Source organism: Sphaerodactylus townsendi, linkage group LG05 (genome assembly GCF_021028975.2).
Source record: "Sphaerodactylus townsendi isolate TG3544 linkage group LG05, MPM_Stown_v2.3, whole genome shotgun sequence".
Classification (NCBI taxonomy): Eukaryota; Metazoa; Chordata; class Lepidosauria; order Squamata; family Sphaerodactylidae; genus Sphaerodactylus; species Sphaerodactylus townsendi.
Window position 1 is genome coordinate 89,603,062 of NC_059429.1, and position 20,531 is coordinate 89,623,592.

General features: G+C 41.2%; 1 protein-coding gene across 1 annotated transcript in view; it reads right to left on the reverse strand.

The window, feature by feature from the left end:
* The window catches only part of CD34 (CD34 molecule), a 92,001-nt gene extending 90,291 nt beyond the window's left edge, over window positions 1-1,710 (reverse strand). The window contains exon 1 of the mRNA XM_048497880.1: window positions 1,594-1,710. Coding sequence (XP_048353837.1) covers window positions 1,594-1,710 — 117 coding nt within the window. The remainder of the gene's footprint in view (window positions 1-1,593) is intronic.
* Window positions 1,711-20,531: the final 18,821 nt, after the last annotated feature.

The following is a 20,531-nucleotide window of genomic DNA, read 5'->3' on the forward strand; positions in this document are numbered from 1 at the left end:
TTTATATCATGGAAAATATTCAAAATGCTTGTAAATCATTGCTATGTTTTCAATCTCATCATTCATGGAAGTCATGAAAGAGTTGATAGACCTGCCAAAATGAATAGCCACTGTGTTCTATTCAGTGTGGTCCTTAGAGACCACCCAGACCATACTGGGATATGAAACGAGTTTATGACTAGTTAGAAATGTTCTTGACAGTACATTCTCATTCTTTGGGTGATACTTCATGGCAACTTTCTGCACTTATGATTTAGCACTGATCTAGAGATGCTCCTGTTCGTTATCTGTTGGGGTGGGGCAGTGCTATCAAGGAGACCATCAATAGTTTCCTGGCCATACTTGTAGCATGCCACGTGATTAAGATTCCTCCCTATCTTCTGCAATCACCCTTAGAGACACTGATCTGCATTGCCAATGCTGTATTAAAATAAAAGTACGATGGAAAGGATGAGTGCAAGGAACAATGGAATATAATGTTGCACATCAATGCTGCATGGGTATCAATGATGTATAAATTTTGTAAACATGCATAAACACAATTCACAGTCTTCCACTTTTGTGGCTAATGGAAAGCTTCCGAACTATGACATTAACACCACAATCGACAGCACGTGTTATTTGTTCCTTTCCAGGAATCTCCAGTGTTGTCAGTCAGAAAATATGACAACCAACTTTCTCACAGGAATGTATTTCACAAACCGCAACACGCATTTAGTTTGCGCTTTCTATTATTCTTCCTCAGTGACACATTCCTCCATTGAATAAATATTATTTATTTCCATTAGCCACATACACGGAAGACTGGGATCAGCAACTTGCTGGTTTACACCTGCTGGCCGGACTTGGTTGGAAAGCCATAAATTAAAACTTTACTGTATATATGGAATTATAATATACACCACAATGGCTGCACATTATACATCGGACTAGATGTCTACCAGGACTCACCTACAAAGGAATAAGAGACAAATGATTATGATGCTATTCATCTATATTCTTTCGTTTTGACCATATAGCATTCTACATGTTTAGATAAGTTATAGCAAAGTTGTGTCGATAGATATAAGAGTGTGAATAAGTGGGCAAGGGCATACGCCTTTATATATGGGTGAATTGTGTTTATGCATGTTTATGCATGTTCACTTGTGGCTATAGTACAAAAAAATATACGTCATTGATGTGCAATGTTATATTCTATTATTCCTTAAAAGTACACCAGAATAAAAGTTCCTTTCTTCCACTTTGAACTCAAAAAATTCTTTATCCCAACTAGATATCAGGCCAACTGCTTTTCTTCTGTAATATAGATTATTGGGGAAAGAAAGAAGATCAGTGTAAGACCATCATCTACAGCAATATGAAAAATAAGGTTCTGAAGTACATCAAATGCTTTAAAAATCTCACTGTTCCTGTCTTCATTAAATTTGTATTAACAGCATCTGTAATCTATATATATAAAAAGCTAACCGTGACTTTGTTAGTCACACCCTAACGCTGAAATGCCTGGACCAAATCGGCTGCAATTTTCCGGGACCTCTGCTCACCCAAGCGAGCGTGTTTTGCCACACTCACTTCTACCAAACACCTCACCTGTCCCAGGTAAAACATTTTTTCACTCACGAGGTAGATGCTGAGCCGCCAAATGCTGCGCCCATTAGAGTCGTGCGCCCTCCTGGCCCCCACAGTTCTACAGCGCATGCCCGACATCGCTGATGGAGAGGAGGCCCTTCAGGAGACCTCTTCACCGCCACGGGAGCCAGATGTGTTTTGCTGCCTTGCGCCCCAGCGGGAACATGGCCCAGGGTGGCGCCGCCCACCTGCGCACCACCAGCAATGCAGTCACTGCCACATCTGGCCCCTGACGGAGGAGGGAGGTCTGGCAGCACCAGCTTCGCATATGGCCCTGGTTGTGGCCTCCCTGCGGAGCACCTGCAGGGCCCTTGCCACCCACTGCTGGCCCGGTCTCAGCAGGAGCACGCCCTCAGCCCACACAATATGCACCCTTCAGACCCTGGCGGCTGTGCACATCCTGGGGCAGGGCAGAGCTGATGCATCTGGAGGGCTGCCATGGTCTGAAGAGTGTGCGTTGCATGGGCCGAGGGCATGCTCCTGCCAAGACTGGGCCAGCAGTGGGCAGCGAGGGCTCTGAAGGCGCTCCGCAGGGAGGCCGCGACGGGGGCAGTCGGTGGAGCTGGTGCCGCCGGACCTCCCTCTTCCGGCAGGGGCCAGATGTGGCAGTGGCTGCATTGCTGGTAAGCCACAGCGAAGCGTGGCTGGTCTGCTAGTACAAAATTTCACTTTATGCACTATCTTCTGATCCTCTGATGGGATAAAAGCAATTTTCTTGACTAACTTCCTGAAAGTCAAGGGGTTCCTGATTCTTTTCTGTCTGGAGAGAGTGTGATTGTTCTGTTTTCATTTAGCTTGATTTTGCTATGTATTGCAAGAGAGTTTAATTTAACATTGTTTGTGCTCTGAAAAAAGAAGAGAGTAGCTGAATAACCAAACACTTGAGTGTGCTAGTGCTTGTAACTGTGATCGTTAGCCCTAATTGGATAGTCTGAAATAGCCAGAGAAGTAACATTATCTTGAATTAGGGGGAGAGAAAAAATACTCCCCTCTAATTTTATCGCTTAAAAAGGGAAATTCCCCTCTAGCTATAGTTTCTTCAAAGTAAGCACAGTCTAAAACCAGTAGCAATATCTTTCAAGAGGAAAGAAAGCATGGTTGTTGTAAAGCAGATTTACAGTTCGGAATAGCTTCTTTGTGAAGTCACGAACATTTAGAGCACAACAAACTGGTGTTCATGAAAGCTACACAACACTGAATGACACTCTTTATGAACCTTGCAAGCAAAATTTAGTTCAGGCTGAAAGTACTTGAAAGGGGAATAATGTAAACTTGCTGGCACTGGCAGCTAAAGAAGAGGCCCACCATATTGCAGCTCAGTGTCAGGCTGAGTCCAAAAGCAAACAAAACAGTACACTTGGTATCTTTTCATTGGACCAGATTCAGTGAGTAACAAATACTTGAGACAGCTTGATTTCTCAAAAGCATGTACATACTTACAAACATTATTTCAATATAAGATAAAAGTTTCCTAATCCTTGTGAATCAACATAGCATCAGCTGCCTATACTAAAACAGTTAGAACTGATGTGCCCTCAATGCTCATTTTTACTGAAATATCTTGGAATCTACAAATCTGTGTGTGCACTCCTGACATGTTGATATCAGTGAAAAAGAATTCCCATTTATTTAAATTTGTTATTGCTTTCACTGGACAAGTGTGTGTGTGTTTTTGGTTTGACAGTCTGACTCATGCAGTCATGCAGTTATGAGATAATGTTTGAGAAATAATCAGACTAATATATGTTTTTGTATAACCTGGAGACCTGTATAATCACCCAAATTGACAGAAGAATGTCCCTTCTTTTTACCTGGCCCTGATCTACATATTTAAGTATATGCCGATGGGGCCAGGCTGAGAATTAGAATACTGATATGTATAATGCTAAAATCAGGATCCCTTTTAATAGAAATATAATGCTGTATCAAAAAATCTTACCTCAGAATCTTACAATACATTCAATGTATAGTCCCATAGCACATTCAACATACATTCTTCACAACTCTACACATGAGCCAATCCATGAAACAGCAAGTGTACTATAACCTCCATGGAGAATATCTCATACTGATTCCCCAACACTTTTCCAATACATCTCATCCAAAATTCACTGTACCATCCTAGGGACTTAGAAGGGTACATCTCTGCTTAGGATGGTACTGTCGGATACCTGCCCTGCAGACATGTCAAATAAAGGAAAAGTGAATCTTCAAACATGATGGATGGATTAGTGAACAGAGAAGACAGAGGAGGGCATTTGCACCGAACAGCAGCTGCTCACCCATTCATTATAACATTTAGGACTTGCTGGGATTATTTATCTCTATCAATGTCTGTTACGTGCAAGATAGTTACCATATTTTCAATTTTTTTTGCTCTGGAAAAAAATATCAATCAATTCTCTTGCCTTTGATTACAGAATGAGAAATACAAGATAATCCTAACTCTGGGTTGAATAACCTGAAGAAAAATGCAGCTTTGATAGCAATTTTGAGCACATAACTAACATGAAGCACTGCTTATTTATTGATATGTTTGTACATTAGTAGCAGTTAAGACTGCAGACATCCACGCACCTTCTGATGACACATAATAAGTGCAGGCAAGTACATTCACACCCACAGGTCTATGCTGAATAATAGAACAAAAAACTCCTAGCAGTTCTACAAATCAAAGCACGTAAAGAGAAGCAGTTAAACCTCACAGAAGGGGAAGAGGCAGGACTTCCAAGGAAAGGGGGAGAGAAGTGTTGCAGAAGCATTAGGCTAAACTCAACACTTGGAAAGAAGGTAAAATTTTAAAGCTTGATATGCCTTTTTATATACTAGCTTTGCATTTTCCCAGATTCTCTTACCTCTCAGACTCTTTGATCAACAGTTTGTTCTCTTTTAACTGATCTCCTTTTGTATTTCCTCCATGCATTATGAGCCAACCCAGACAGGATTTACAGTTGGTCCACCAATACTGCTCAGTTATTTGCAGTTATTTGCTCCCACTTTGCCTTTGCTTGTTTCCCAAGCATCCCTCAATCTCTACTTTCAATTGTGACTGTCTATTTCTATTTAACTTTCCCCACCCATTTAACTGTTACTTAGAGTTGTCAACCTCCAAGTGGAGCCTGGAAATGTCCTAGAATTACAACTGATTTCCAGATTACAGAGATCAGTATTCCTGGGGAAAATGGCTGCTTTGGAAGATGAACTGTATGGTATCATGACCTTTTGAGATCCCTTCCCTCCCCAAACTCTTCCTTTCCCAGGCTCTATCCTCAAATCTCCTGGTATTTCAGTCATAAATTGGCAGCCCTTCTTACTGGTTCTTTTATTAAAAGTTTATTTCCTCCATTTTGTTTTATCCTGTTTATTTAATGAAGGTTCCTAGCCTCCTAGGCAAAGCTGCTAGCACAGAGAAGGCACTAAATACATGTTAAACCAGAGAATCTGTGATTTGGCTTTTCCAGGATTTTAAAATGCAGCTCTTGGGTGATAATTTGGACTGAGAGTAGGCTTGTCAATTCCAGTTTGGAAAATTCCTGGAGTGTTTGTGATGGAACTTTGGGAGGGCAGGGGTTTTTGTGTGTGGGGGAGGACCTCAATGAAAGATAAAGACATTTAGTCTACCTTTCAAAGCTGTCATTTTCTTAAGAGAAACTAATATCAGTAGTCTGAAAACCAGTTTAATTCTGGAAGAGCTTGGCTTGCGATGGAGAAAAACTTTACTCTTCCCTCCTATGTAGTTTCATCATTCAAAACAAAATCCTCACTCCAGCTGTTATTAAGGCAGGAAGAAGAAAAAAGTCAGCCGTAAAAATTTCAAATCCCCTCTGGACCCTCCCCAAAACTGCAGTGGTATCAGTGTATCCCCCACCCCACCCAAAGGCACACAATGAGATACTTTGGAATGTATGCACTCCCTGTTTCTCCAAGCAGTGAAGTTTCAGATACAGCTCTATGGAACTTAGCTTCCTTTGAAAAAGCACTGAAGGTGCTTAATTTATCAATGTATTTAAATCTCAATGTGACCGTATCTGTCTTTACTTCTATCCAGAGATTGTAGAACCATGAATAGGCAGGACATATCTTTCTACAAACCTGAAAAAAAGCACAAGGGTTGCAGAAAAATCTGGAATCTTAAAAAAAAATTATTTAAAACTATTTATTTATTTATTTATTTATTTATTTATTTATTCATTCATTCATTCATTTATTCATTCGATTTGGTAGACCGCCCTACCCCCGAAGGGCTCAGGGCAGTTTACAGAACAATAAAACACAATACATCAAATAAACTCAGTTAAAACAATAAATACGTTAAAAATATTTGCCACAGTAATCTTCTATAGTTAATTAATTAAAATAGATGGATGACGTCCGGTATTTAACTCCCGGGAGGGGACTGGCAGATGTTCAAATCAGATGACCCACAGTGCAAACAGAGAGAGGCAGACTCAGCGGCCAGCCTCCCCAAAGGCCCGGTGGAACAGCTTGGTTTTACAGGTCCTGCAGGACTCCCCAAGATCCCGCAGGGCCCTAACAAATTGAGGAAGAGCGTTCCACCAGGCAGGGGCCAGGGCAGTAAAAGCCCTGGCCCGGGTGGAGGCTAGCTGCATCATTGAGAGACAAGGGACCACCAGCAAATTCACCTCAGTCGAATGGAGAGGCCGACTTGGAACATATGGGGTAAGGCGGTCTCACAGGTATGAGGGCCCCAGGCCGTGAAGGGCCTTAAAGGTCAATACCATCACCTTGAAGACAATCCGGAACTCCTCCATTTAGGAGGAGTGTAATTTAGGAGATTGAAAATCATCCAAAAAAAAAATCAGAGGTAGCACCTGTACCTTTAAGAAAAAGATTCCAGTGGTCATGAGGGTTTATATGCAACGACAACCATGTTGCAAGCCTTAATATATTGGTAACAGATAGAGCCCTTTTCAGCCAGTTTGGCCATTGTGAGAAGACACATTGGAGCCTGATGGTTCAGAATCCCAATTTATGAGTAGAGAGACCTCATTCTGGTTAAATTCACTAGCCTGCATTCATAGTTCATGAATGTGTGCATGTGTTAACTGCTGTCAAGTCTCTTCCAACTCATGCCAAGCTTATGAATCAAAATCCTCCAAAACATCCCATCATTAACAGCCTTGTTCAACTCTTGCAAACTAAGGACCATAGCTTCTCTCATAGGCCTCTTCTGCACATGCAGAATAATGCACTTTCAATCCATTTTCACAATTGTTTGCAAGTGGATTTTGCTATTCTGAACAGCTGCAAAGTGCATTGAAAGTGGATTGAAAGTGCATTATTCTGCATTTGCGGAAGGGGCCATAGAGTCAATCCATCTGATGATGGGTCTTCCTCTTATCCTGCTGCCTTTAATTTTTCCTAGCATTATTTTCTTTTCCAGTGACTCTTGTCTTCTCATAATGTGATCAAAACACAATAGCTTCTTCCTGTCAACTTTCTTCATTGTCCAACTTTCACACCTATTGTCCAACTTGTCATTGTCCAACTTTCACACCTAATAGGGAATATTATGAGTAGAAAGTCTTGTTCCTCATTCTCATCCTTGAAGTTGAGCAACTCCCCAGGAGTTATTACTTTTGTTGTCCTGAGATCATGGATAACCAGAGTTAATTTTTAACTAGGATTCTCTACATGTGAAGGGGACGAGGAGAGAGAAACAAGGCACATATATGAGCCTTGCAACTGCTTTAGTTTGTCCATATCCCTGTTAAAAGTGACCGTGCAATCTCAGATGATTTCCTCAAGACCCCAGTATCAGTTAATTCTAGCTAAAAACACTTCACAGTTCTAAGCTTGGAGGTAACCTTCAATTCCTCCCACAAGAGATGTTGACCTCCTTCTGCTAGGGTAAGAATGAGGGCGCTCCAAACTATCACCTTTCTTCAAATGATGAAGAACGCACAATTCATGTATTAATTTCTGACACCTGGAAAAGTTTCAGTGTAGTTTATTTATTTATTTATTTATTTATTTATTGGTCTTATAGACCGCCCAACCCCTGAAGGGCTCTGGGCGGTGAACAACATTAAAATAACAGGTACAGAATAAACTATAAATAATTTAAGTTAAAAGCAGCAGTTAATAAACAACAGACAGCAGTGCCCGTAACAATTCCTACTAAACTAAACTCTCCCAAAGGGAGAAGAAGAGTGGCCCATAGATGGTAGTGGGCCCAAAGGGGGGAGGCGGGGGCACCCATCAGCGGCTGGACACTCCGAAGGCTTGGCGGAACAACTCTGTCTTGCAGGCCCTGCGGAACTCACTGAGATCCCGCAGGGCCCGGACAGTTGGAGGAAGAGTGTTCCACCAGGCAGGGGCCAGGGCTGTAAAGGTCCTGGCCCGCGTGGAGGCCAGCCGCATCATAGAGGGGCCAGGGACTACCAGCAGATTGGCCTCTGCTGAACGCAGAGGCCTAGTAGGGACATATGGGGTAATGCGGTCCCGAAGGTATGAGGGTCCCAGGCCGCGTAAGGCCTTAAAGGTAAGTACCCATACCTTGAAGACGATCCGGAACTCGACTGGGAGCCAATGCAGCCGGCGCAGTATTGGTTGAATATGGTCACGGAAGGCGCCTCCCGTGAGCAGCCGGGCTGCAGCATTTTGGACCAGTTGTAACCTCCGGATCAACCGCAAGGGTAGGCCCGTGTAGAGCGAGTTACAATAGTCCAGCCTGGAGGTGACCGTTGCATGGATCACCGTGGCCAGGTCTGCATGGGAGAGGAAGGGAACCAACCGCCGGGCTTGCCGAAGATGAAAAAACGCAACCTGGGTTGTATGGGCCACCTGGGTCTCCATTGAAAGAGATGAATCCAGGTGGACCCCCAGGCTGCGGACTGAGGGGGCCGGCGCCAATAAGGCCCCCTCCCACACCGTTACACCATATTTTCACTGGTTGAACAGGTATATGGGTAGGCTACAGAATTTCTTATAGAGAATACTCAACGCTTGCAGAAAATTACTATACCCAGTATTAAAAGCCAAAGCGTCAAAGGAAGCAGTATAACTTTTCTGTGTAATTATCCCTGTGTGTTTTGAAATCACATGATGTATAACAGGAAAAAATGTACAAAATTAAGCCACTTTAATAGGCGATTCAATATTATGACAGCAATATTTCAAAATTTCTTTAGCAGGGCATATAACTAAAACTCACAAAAGTATAGTATCCACACAATATAAAACTAGTATTTGTGTATTTTGAGATGTACTTAGGTTTTTTTTAACCACCCCTCCACACCAGCCTTGCTACCTATTTACCTTTTTGGCTTCACTTGTCTTGATAAAGTATTTCCTAGCTGAGAAGCAGAAATAGATTCCTCCTTACTAAACAGCTGTTCACAAGAGGGGAGAGGAAGGCCTTCCATATTAACCAATCAGGAAAAAATGATGTGGTTAACTTGGAAACTGAATGAAATTGCAGGGACTGATGTCAGTAAACAAACTGCAAAAGTGACAGGGTTAAATCATAGAAAGTGATGGACTTTTAAAAAATAGATTTTAGTATAACATAAAACAGAATTGTCTTGAAGTCTGGGTGGAAAAGCATTGTGACTTTTTCATCTTCTCTTATGCAGTAATATATATATATATATTACTGCATAAGAAATTACTCTTATTACTGCAAAATTACTCTTCCTTGAGATTTTTGGAGTTAGCCTCCAGGTTAAGTAAGACCACCACAGTGTGCCAAATATTTTATTATAACAGGACTTGAACTTTGCAGATGCTGGAATAATTTTGCTATAAAGCAAAACATCCAGGGCCTGCACACTATAATGAGACATATGAAGTACCATTAACTTGTCCTGTTCATCTGGCTGCCATCTATCTTGATGTCCCATGGCCTTGAGGTTAACTGTATTTGCAGTTGGTGAGAATAATAGGCACATTAGGAATGCCCAAGGTAGAATAAGACTCCCTGGCATAATGAAGAATTAATGACTCCTAATTTGTCCAGAGATACAGAATGGATGTCAGATCTGATGGATGTTTGCTGGGAGAAACAGATTTGTCCTTTCTTTGCTCATGTGGACATCCTGTCAGCAGCTAAATGAGAATAAAGTAAGACTTAAACCAAGCACCCAGAGTCTTACAGGATATATTTTATTGGAAGTGCTGTTCTGTCTTCTGTACAGGTTGCAGCCATGAGTCTGAAAATAGCAGATTTCTAGACAGAAAGGTTAATTGTTTTACTATATAACCTAATTCAAAGGAAGGTTGGCCAGACATTTCTTATTCAAAAGGAGTGCCCCTTGTTCCATGTCAGAAGATTGAAGCTCTCATGAGCTCAATATGAGTGATTCTAAAATTTCCTTATTTTCATAGCATCCAAAGTATGGTAACTGCCTGGTTTTTACCTACCTAATGCAGTCCCCCAGCATTTGCATGGCACCAAAGTCTTGATGAGCCTACTAAGAAATGAGAAAGCTTGGCGTTTTCCCCATGGACATAATATCCTGAGGGAAACCTGGGATCAAACATACCGGGTTGTTTGTATCTCGGTTTCTCCCTTCACACGGCTGTCCCATCAGCATGTTCAGGCCGGGAGGAAGAACTCCATGGTTACCACATGCATGAGCTCCCAGTTTATTTTCATTTTCCACATGAATGTTTACGTAGTTTGCAAAGTTTATGTTTCATATTTCATGTAGATTCCTGCGCATGCACGAACATTCCCATTTTTCTGACACTCTGATTGGCTTTAGCTGTGGGAGTGGGGAGAGCAGGCAGCAAGGCAGGAAAAATAAATCGGGTCGTCTCCTGGGGTGTTTGCACGGGAGTGAGATCGGCCTTTTAAAAAAGAACCTCCAATTTTATCATTTTTTGAAAGCTGCAGGATAAGGGAAATCCTGTGGACTGGGCCCGATTTAGGTCTGGAAGCCATGCGGGTCATGGCCGAACAAGGATGTTTCACCTCCTTACCCCAGGATATATTGGCCGTGCGGAAAATGCCCTTATCAAGCACCTAGAAGCATATCAAGCCTCTTTAATAGTTGGTGGGCTGCATTTGAGGTGACAGGTCGCAACTTGTGCATCCTTATAACAGTAAAACCAGCATATTTACTTATTTTTGTTTGTTTATTGAGCTTAGTATCCCACCCTTTCCTAGATGGAGGGTTCAGTGCATCTCACATACATAACACCATACGAAATTCCATAAAACATACCAAGCAACTAAAACAATAAAATTTCCATCTCCTACTCTACAATTTCTAGACTTCCATAATTGCTAGTGCCTACCTTTAACTTTTTGCTTCTGTGGGCCTGTTCACATAATGAAATTGGCATGCTGAGTACTTAGGTGAAGTGCTTCTCTGCAGAACTATGTATGTAATAAAGTAGTCATGTGGTTACCACATACAGTGGAACCTTGGTTTTCACCAGTAATCCGTCCAGCGATATCGACAAAAACTAAAACTGGTGAAAACCGAGGCTACACTGTCTGCGCAGGCGCAATGCAAATGGCGCAGTGAAGTTCCACAGAAGTCACCTCGGATTTCGGTGACCGATGAAAACCGAGGTGAAAAACGGCTGGCAACGATCGGCGAAAACCAAAATTGGCGAAAACTGATGTTGCCGAAAACCGAGGTTCCCCTATACATAGACTGCAGCTCTATCCACACATATTTTCCATTCATTTCTAGCAGTTTTGCAGTGGTGTGGTAAATATGGGCTTAGCTGCTGTTGTGCATGTGCTGAAGCAATCACATAACCCTTTACTATATACTAAGTTCTGTATTGATTCATTCTGCTACATGTTTAACATGACATTTTATTAAACCTGACTCTTAGGCTCGTTCTTCACGGGCCAATGAACACAGGCATAGGACGGTTAAAAAAACATTTTGGAGGGGAACTTTGCACAGATCCTCCCCCTAAAATGAGTCTGCCCTATGCTATTCCCCCCAAACCATGTTTTTTTGAGAATCGTGCTACTAGCGAGTCTTTTCAAAAATCCTCATGAGCGAACTGCTGGGTAGGAGGTGCTTTATTTGCCTCCGTTTTCCTTTTTTAAACATTTGTGGCTTACATCTGCACAGCCATGTAGGTGCAGATAATTGTATCATGAGACATCAGCATGGCCGTGGGGATTCATTTGTGCATGCCTGCATAGCTATGCATTGGTGGGAAGTAAATTTTTAAAAAGAGATGCGTCTTCGTGCGGAGGCATGACAGCAACCCAGATTGTTTCTGTGAGCGCTAATCACTGCCTGCAAGGATGCATGTGAACGCAAAAACAGGAAAATGGGTTATTTTATCCCAACTGCAACCCATTATACATTTGCTGTGTGGAAGATGTCTTAACATGTCTTCTTTCCCTATTGTGATGTTTGATCAGTGGACTTAGTCTTCATGTTTTATGTCACATTCTTAGCATCTCATTCATTCTTTGTACGTGGGAGAGGACTGTTTTTACTTTGTTCATGCCTCAGATATTTTGGATGGATCTTTGTGTAGATACAACAGGCAATCTGAGTTCAGAGATTGAGACATGATCCAGTTGAGGTGCTTTTCAATCAAGCAGCTTGGAATTGAACCACATTTAGGAAGAATTATATCACCTGTAGGTTTGAGCCACTAAGCTACCCAATATAGGTCAAATTCTGTGGCACTTAACAGGAATTGTACAACATTAGTTATTTATTTTAAACTGGGGAGTTTTCCCCACGGACCATTTATCCTGGGATAAGGAAGTGAAACATCCTGGTTTAGCCATGACTTCTGCATGGCTTCCGGGCCTAAATCAGGCCCGCCCGGCAAGATTTCCCTTATCCCGTGGCTTTCAAAAAACCAATAGGAGGTTCTTTTTAAAAAGCCCAGACCGCTCCCACTCCCATGCAAACACCGCAGGAGACGGACCGGTTTATTTTTCCTGCCTCATCGCCTGCTCTCCCCACCCCACAGCTACAGCCAATCAGAACGTCAGAAAAACAGGAATGTTCATGCAAGCACAGGAATCTATGTAAACTAAGTAAACTACGTAAACGCAAACGTTCATATGGAAAATGAAAATAACCCCAGGGCTCGTGCATAATTCACTGGAGTTCTTCCTCCTGGCCTGAACAAGCCGACGGGGCAGCCGTGCGACGGGAGAAACCAAGATACAAACAACCCGGTATGTTTGATCCCAGGTTTCCCTCAGAATATTATGTCCATGGGGAAAACGCCTGGGTTTCTTTCATGTTGGTAAATATTGCTTTTATACTGATCTGATTCTACTTAATTTTCTAAATCTTGGCCCCATGCTGCTATGCAAAATAATACTCACCTAGATATGATGGTGAATATAATTTACTATATTTTAGAGAGTAGGATGTTGGTTGTTTAAGTGGCTGTTTTGAACACATTCAAGACGAGTTAAATCCTGTGTAGCTTAAGTCTTTTACATGTGCTCATATCACAATTTGACTCATTTGTAAATACTGATGTTAGGAATGATTTATAGGTGCCCGGTACAGTTTGTAATGTTCAGAAAGATATAATTTCATTATCAGACATAGAACTGAATTGTATAAGAAAGGACCATAGCTCAGTGATGCAGCATCTGCTTGGTATAAGGAAGGACTTTTCCTCAGTGCGCAACATCTCCAGTTTAAAAAAGGATCAGGTCATAACTGATGTGAAAGTCCTCTGCCTAAAACCATGAAGAGCCATTGATAGGGTGAGCAGACAATATTGACCTGATCCAGAATAAGGCAGTTCCATATGTGTTCATAATTAGTTCTTTTATCTGCTTATAAAAAAGAGAGTTACTATTTCATCTGAACTCTGGATGGTATTCAAGTAGGGCTAATGATGATAGCCCAGGAAAAAAGTCCCAAATATTTAAAATGCATGTTACTGTGGGGGTAATTTGAGTCTGTCTGTGATTTGTACCACAGAAATGATTCAAGGAGGAAGCATCTTGTTGTATCAAGTGGAGACAGGGAGCTTGACAGTGGGATCTGGCTTCTCTCACTTCCATTCTTTCTCAGTGCCTCTTCTTCATTCCCTAAAGAGGACTAAAATAACATGTGCCCTTTATTTTCAGCCTCACTGGTTAAACATTCCTTGCAAATACATCAGGTAAAGATTTCTTGATTGATTTAGTGTTTAAACCAGGGTTTTGAACTGTAAAGCTATCAAAAACATGTTGTACAAGTGAGAATCTGCAAGGACTCATTTCCCCCACTCCATTTCCTCTTTCCCTCTCTAAAAGTCCTAATAGCCTGTCCTCCTGCTTCTATCTCTCCTTCCCACTCAACTGTCAACCTACCTTTACCTGAGACTGTCTTCTCCTCCCCTGCAGCTTCGGTGTAGGAAAACTAGGGCACAGTTATGCAGTGCCAGCTGCTGGGCCAGGCCAACTTGCATGTTAGGAAACTCTCAAAAACGTGTGATGGGCACATCTCTTTCCCCAGTATTCCCTCCCTCATTATTTTTCCTTTTTTTCCTGGCAACTTCCATGTCCTCTTACATCAAAGAGAAAAAAATGACAGCTTGCATTGGTTCACAACAGCCAATATGATTGAATGGGCAAAAATGAAAACTGAATGAAGTTGTTCTGGATTAAAACCCATCCCTATAGTGTGTTCTCTGTATTATCTTAAACAAGATCTCAGGTAATTCACCTTCAGTTTCTCATTTGTATAAAAAGTTTTCTGGTTTATGTGAGGGCAGAGTACAGACTACAGAGTGATTTGCAAATAAATGGTATTGCTGCAACAGACCACAACCATTTGAGTTTCTAACAACCAGTGCCAGATTTTCTAAAATGCTCATCATGGTGAGTAAATGGGAGCTCTTCTGTTGGCATTTGCAAGTGTTTGTCATAGCCAGTCATGAATATGTTAACTGTTCGTGTGTAAACAGGATGTTGAAGTCACAGTCTAATAAGATGACCTATTGATTAGCTATTGACCAGTCAGCCATTGCTTATATGTTTGTGAGCACATATATCCAGTGGTGGGATTCAAATAATTTAACAACGTGTTGTTTACAAGCACCATTTTAACAACTGGTTCTGCTGAAGTGATGCAAACCTGCTGAATCCTACCACTGCATATTCCTGAAGTTATAAAGTTATGTTTTCTTTGTTCTCTCAGTCAGTCAGTCCTTGCTATATACTGAGAAAATTGTAAATATGTAACAGTACAGTAGTATTTATTGTTTTATCTCCATGTTACCTTAACTTTATACAATGCAACTCACTAGTATCTGGGTCTTTATTGATATCTGCTACATTCTGCTAATAATGTATACTAACCAACATGTTCTTTTTCCATACATTTTCCTTCTGTCCTTTACACATGCTGGAAACATGTATAGCTTCATTTCTAGGCCACCAGCTGTTTCCTGCTTGCATTATATTTTTTTCCTTTTAGCATAGGGCTAAGGGTTTTTAATTGTTCAGCAGAGAGTAAATAATGCTTTCCCCCCCCTTTGAGACTCCAGAGGATGGAAATAATAAGAAAACAAACAAGTGTGCCAGAATTTGGCTATATCTCTCCTTTCTCTTCCCCCTCCCCCAAATGCCCACCTGACCATGTTATCCTGTTCATTTTCATGTACAACCTCATGTTACCATGAGTACAAGCACTGATGTCGCATGCTCTGCTGCACAGAGACCTGAGGCCCATTCCCACTAATCTTGACCTGCTGTAAGCTATCAGCTTCTAGTGAGACCTGCCTATGCTACACACTGTTACTACAGAGAGAAAGGAAGGAGGAAATCCATTATTAGTCTTCCATGGGGACTTATGGATGGCTTACCTTGATGCCATGCGAAGTAGGAACTGCAATCCTTTCAGTTATGTTGGGTTTTCCCTCCTCTTTCAGGTGCCCACCTTCTCTATTGCAGAAAATGCTCACTCCCTGCTAGCCCAGACCATGCTGACAGGTAGACAAAAATTACTTTTGCTGAATAGACTTGAGGGGACAGGACTGCAGATGTAAGGAATTTCTACATGGAGCAGAAAATATTCTGAAATGTGTTGAAACTAGTCAGCATTCATGTTATGCATATCCTCTTTCACACATGTATACAAAATTGTTGTGACAGTTATGGAATGGGCTGGATTCAGAAACTTTATGTAGCCTTGGGTTGAATGGAATTGAAATAATCGGCTTCATAGACCCCACATATGTAAATCAACAAAGAACTGGTTTTACTTGTCTAATAATATGCCTTACATATGCTGCAAGAACCTACTGTGCTTCTGCTTGAGCTACATGTGTGAGAAGCCACATGTGCAGTATATCAACAGTGGCAGTTCTCCTAGATGCCATGGGATTTTCTGTTTTGCACATCACAAACACTTGCAAATGAGAGAAAAGAGAGGATTGCTCTTACCTTCAAAAGAGAAGGAAAAGAGAAATTTCAAAAAGGGAGTTGAGGAGAACGGTGTATTTGAATTCAAATAGAGGGAAAGGAATGAATGTCATAGGCCGTTTTATAAAATCCACCAAACATATGGTTCTGCCCTCTAGCAAATTCAGTATCGCTTCAATAGCAAGCAAGAGACAAGAAGACTTTGGCTAAACTACTGAGACAAGCTGCTTGAATATACTACTGTGGCTACACCATTTATTCCCTTCCTCCTTGCTTCCCATTGGTTGAGGCCCACAATGCATCTTTGCAACCACATCAGAAAAAAAATTGGACACTTTCCTGGAAGATAAAAGTAAATTAAAAATTAAGATTGTGTCATCCTTGCATGCTTGGTAAATATAATCAAACTATTCTATTTTTGTTTCCCCTGAAAAAAAAGAAAGTAAATGCTTCTTTCAAAATATTCAAGGTGGGAGCTTAGAAATTTCTATAGAAGATCCTCTGACAAAACAAACTGTGAAATGCATAAGGTTCTAAAAGAACTAAACAAAATCTCAACTTTACACCTTGCTCTCCTTTGTCTTCTCATATTTTTGTTTTCCCAGGAAAAAGGAATTAAATTATTTCTAAAATGATGGTAGGCACAGCAGGTTTTGTTGTTTAGAAATGCTCTCAGTGCTATAGAGCAAGAGTTAGTTTTTATACCTCACTTTTTTCTACCTTTAAGGAGTCTCAGAGTAGCTTACAATTGCTTGCCCTTCCCCTCCCCACAACAGACACCTTGTGCGTAGGCAGGGCTGAGAGAGAGCTGTGAGAACCATGCCTGGCTCAAGGTCACCCAGCAGGCTTCATGTGTAGGAATGGGGACTCAAACCCAGATTAGAGTCTTTTGCTTTTAATCACTGGCTGGCTCTCAGCTCACACATTGCCGAATAGGTAATTGTTTAAACCAGATTTGTTTATTTGTTTGTTTAGGATTTTTGTATGCTGGCTCTTCAGAGTTCAGCTCAAGACAGTTTACCATTTTTAAAAGTAACATTGTAAAAAAAACTATTAAAAACAAATCACTGGACCTAAACACCATAAAAATTATGCATAAAACAGAATCAGGCCATTTAAAAGCTGGTAAGATAAAACCCCTAATTAACAATTTGGATATAAAGATGTCTTTTTTCCTGCTGCCTAAAATAGAACAATATAGGCACCAGGTAAACTTTAAGTGGAAGAGTGTTCCAGAGGTAGATTACAACAACAGAAAATGCTATCCCCAGACATCACCAGCTTCACTTCTGAATGCAGCAGGCACAAATAGCAAGGCTTGGGATGTGGATCTTAGCAGATGGACTGAATAGCACAGGAGGAGATGGTCCTTCAGCTACCCTCAGTGGGTTAGGCCCTTGAAGGTAAGAACCAGCACTTTTGAATTGTGCTCAGAAACAGACCATTGTAACCATTGTAGATCTTTCACTGCAGGGATGATACAATCTCTGTAACCAACCTGTGACAATAGATTTATATAGAGTGCATTACAATAATCTGAGAAATTGTATGTGTGTGTGTGTGTGTGTGTCTCTCATCAGCATGATTTCCCATGATGTCACAACATCACTACTGTCTACATAACTGAAAGTTAAAAATAATAAACCTATCACCTCGAGACCAGCACAATTAGGAAGCTTACAAAAAGTGCATTGTGCAAAAAAAATTAGAAGATAAAAATGACAAATTGAAGTCAGCAGTCAAAAAAACAAGCACAATAATAAAAAAACACCAAAAAGAGCACCAACGTGAACAATAAAGACAAAGAAAACAACTGTCCAATATACACTGAAGAAGAGGACTGAGTCTCATCCTGGTGCAGAGAAATGCAGGTAAGTCTTATAGTTTTCTAAGAGATAAATAAATGTGATGTCTTCTACAATGATACTAGATGGGATAATCTGGGTCTTCCCCTGTTTCAGAGGCTGGACTGCTTCATCAGTGACACATGTTTACTTCAGCCTGCTCATAGGGAGAATATTATATTCTAGCCAAAAATACTTTAAAGGGTATGATATGACCGCAAAACATTTCAAGGGCTAGAGAATCAAGTTCATCATCTTTTAAGTTGAGCACCTTACAAGATGTTTGGCCAATGGGACCCAAGTGATAGTATTTTACAGTGTGTTTCTCATGGACCTACCAGTATGCCTGATAGAAAGTAAGACTAGTGAGGCGTACCTGGACAGCAGCCGCATTCTTTAGTTCCCAGGGATCTGGGACAGGCAACTCCATGCCATGTTGGCCCTACCAGGAGACAGTCTCTATAATTAATATTACCCATGCTTGCCCAAAGTTACTTTGTATCTTTAAAGATTCAAGTTGAGGCCAGCCTTCTCTGTATTCTCCAACATTTTCCTTTATTGTATGTAGCACTTCCCATTTTATCAGAGAGTGAGAAAAGAGAACAAAAGAAAGAGTTTTTTAAGCATCAGTAAGGGTCCTTATAGCAAATTGTAAGCAGTTATTGAAAGACAGGCTAAAAAGCATAATCATTTCATTTAAAGAGGAAAAAGAACTATCCTCTGGGAGATTGGTTTCAGGATTTCCCACTAATGGTGTTCTTACCATAAATGTCCTCATTGGACTAATAATGGCAGGTGCATCAAAAGGGGGATTTGACTTGGGAAGGGCTCCTGCATCACTAAAAAAGAAAAAAAGGTCATTTATACACTTGTGGTCTCCTTCACTTTGAGCATATATTCCCTCTGGGTTTGATTCTCATTTATGCAGACATTTCCCGCTCTTTAGCACTCACCCTGTGGTGAGATCTGAGAATCCCTGAAGTTTCCGAAAACTCTGTAAATGTAACTTTTTTTCTCCCTTTTCTGGGAAAGCGATGGAATCCCTAAGTGTTAGCACTTTCTTGGGTCATCTCACTTCTCCCTGCCCACGCCATAGTAGTTCCTCCCATTCTACTGGTCACCATTTCAGGACAATCAGAAGGTTTTCACAGTCTATCAATGGACCATTGAACCTGGTGGAATTGACAAGGCTGGGTTCATTACGAGAGCTCTTGCCAGCCTTCATGGTATCCCCACTCCCCCACTGCTGTTGTGTTCTTTCCTTCCCCCCTCCCCTATTGAGCTTCCTACAAGTTTTGCTAGTAGAAATGTGAACTGTTGCAATAATTTAGCACTGTGTAAAACAAACACCCTGAACTGTAGAGCTATTGTGGTATATGTCTAGGCACTGGATTTGACTGGAGTGACTCAGGTGCAAATCTGTCTTTGAAACTTAAAAAGAGGAAATGAGCTTGCCTGATTGTTACTCATTACTTTTTTTTGGCTCTCTTTACTTGCTCAGCCTCTCTCACCCCTTCTTTCCCTTTCCATGAGCAATTCAATTCTCATAACTCTTCTTGTTCCTGACATTTATCATTCCTGTCCATTCCTGATGCTGGGTTCCATGATGTCATGTCTACAGTCTCCCCCTAGCATAAACAAACATAATTTTTTCTCTCCTTTCCCAGTGCCATGGGCCATAATCATTTGACTTGTGTTTGGTAGGTACCCAGAAACAAATATTTTTCTATTTCAATCAATTTCTCCTCTGACTCATGAATTACTAAGTGGTGCATTTTGATTATTTCATGCCTTTTGATCTTCACCTTTTACTTTTTGCCTGGTTAACACATGAACCACACTACACCTATTTTGAAATACATGCATTCTGCCTCTGAGAAAAGCAGCAACACCAAAGGTACCCAAGTATTAGTACAGCTTGGAAACAGTGATGCTTGATCCCTCACTGGATCAATTTGCAGCCTGTCCACCTATTGGAATGAGTACCCTTGAACATATGCCAAACTTTTTGTTTTTATACATAGTTAGCCTAAATTAGAGCTTGCAAGATAAGTCAGTTATGCATATACCTTCTCATAATAGTTTTTCATGGCTTCTCCCTCTCAGCACCACTGCTTGCCCTGTCCATTTGCTTCCCCTTACATTTCATAGTTGCTGACACAGAGTTCTGAAAAGTCTCCCTTTGTCCCTTGCTGTTAACTTGGTGCTTAGTAACAGTGAGGGCAGGCAAACTGTCTCAGTCTGGAACAGTTTGCATTTAATGTACTTGCACTGCCTCATGGCAACTGAAGTTATTTGGGGAGAAGATTCCTGAGGCAATGTTGTGACTCTCATCCTACATCATAATGAAGAGCACATCTAATTGGAAGCACCATATTTCAAATATTGCTAAATTAGAAAATGTTGATCTTGCCATGATTCTATATGAGTAGAAGCAGCTACACATACAGCTGTCAGGCTGAATACTGCTAACTGTGTTGGGGCAAAATTGATGAATAGCATCTGATTCCAACTTTGAACAGGTGAGCTAATGAGGAGTTTGACTTAGTTATAAAAAATCAGACTTAAGATTGTAGTAGAAAGTCCTCCAATTTCTTGTGTGGAAAGTGTGGTTTTCAAGGCAACAGACTCACAGAGGTGGTTTGCCATTGCCTTTCTCTGCATAGCAACCCTGGTATCCCTTGGTGGTTTCCTGCCCAAGTATTATCCAGGACTCACCC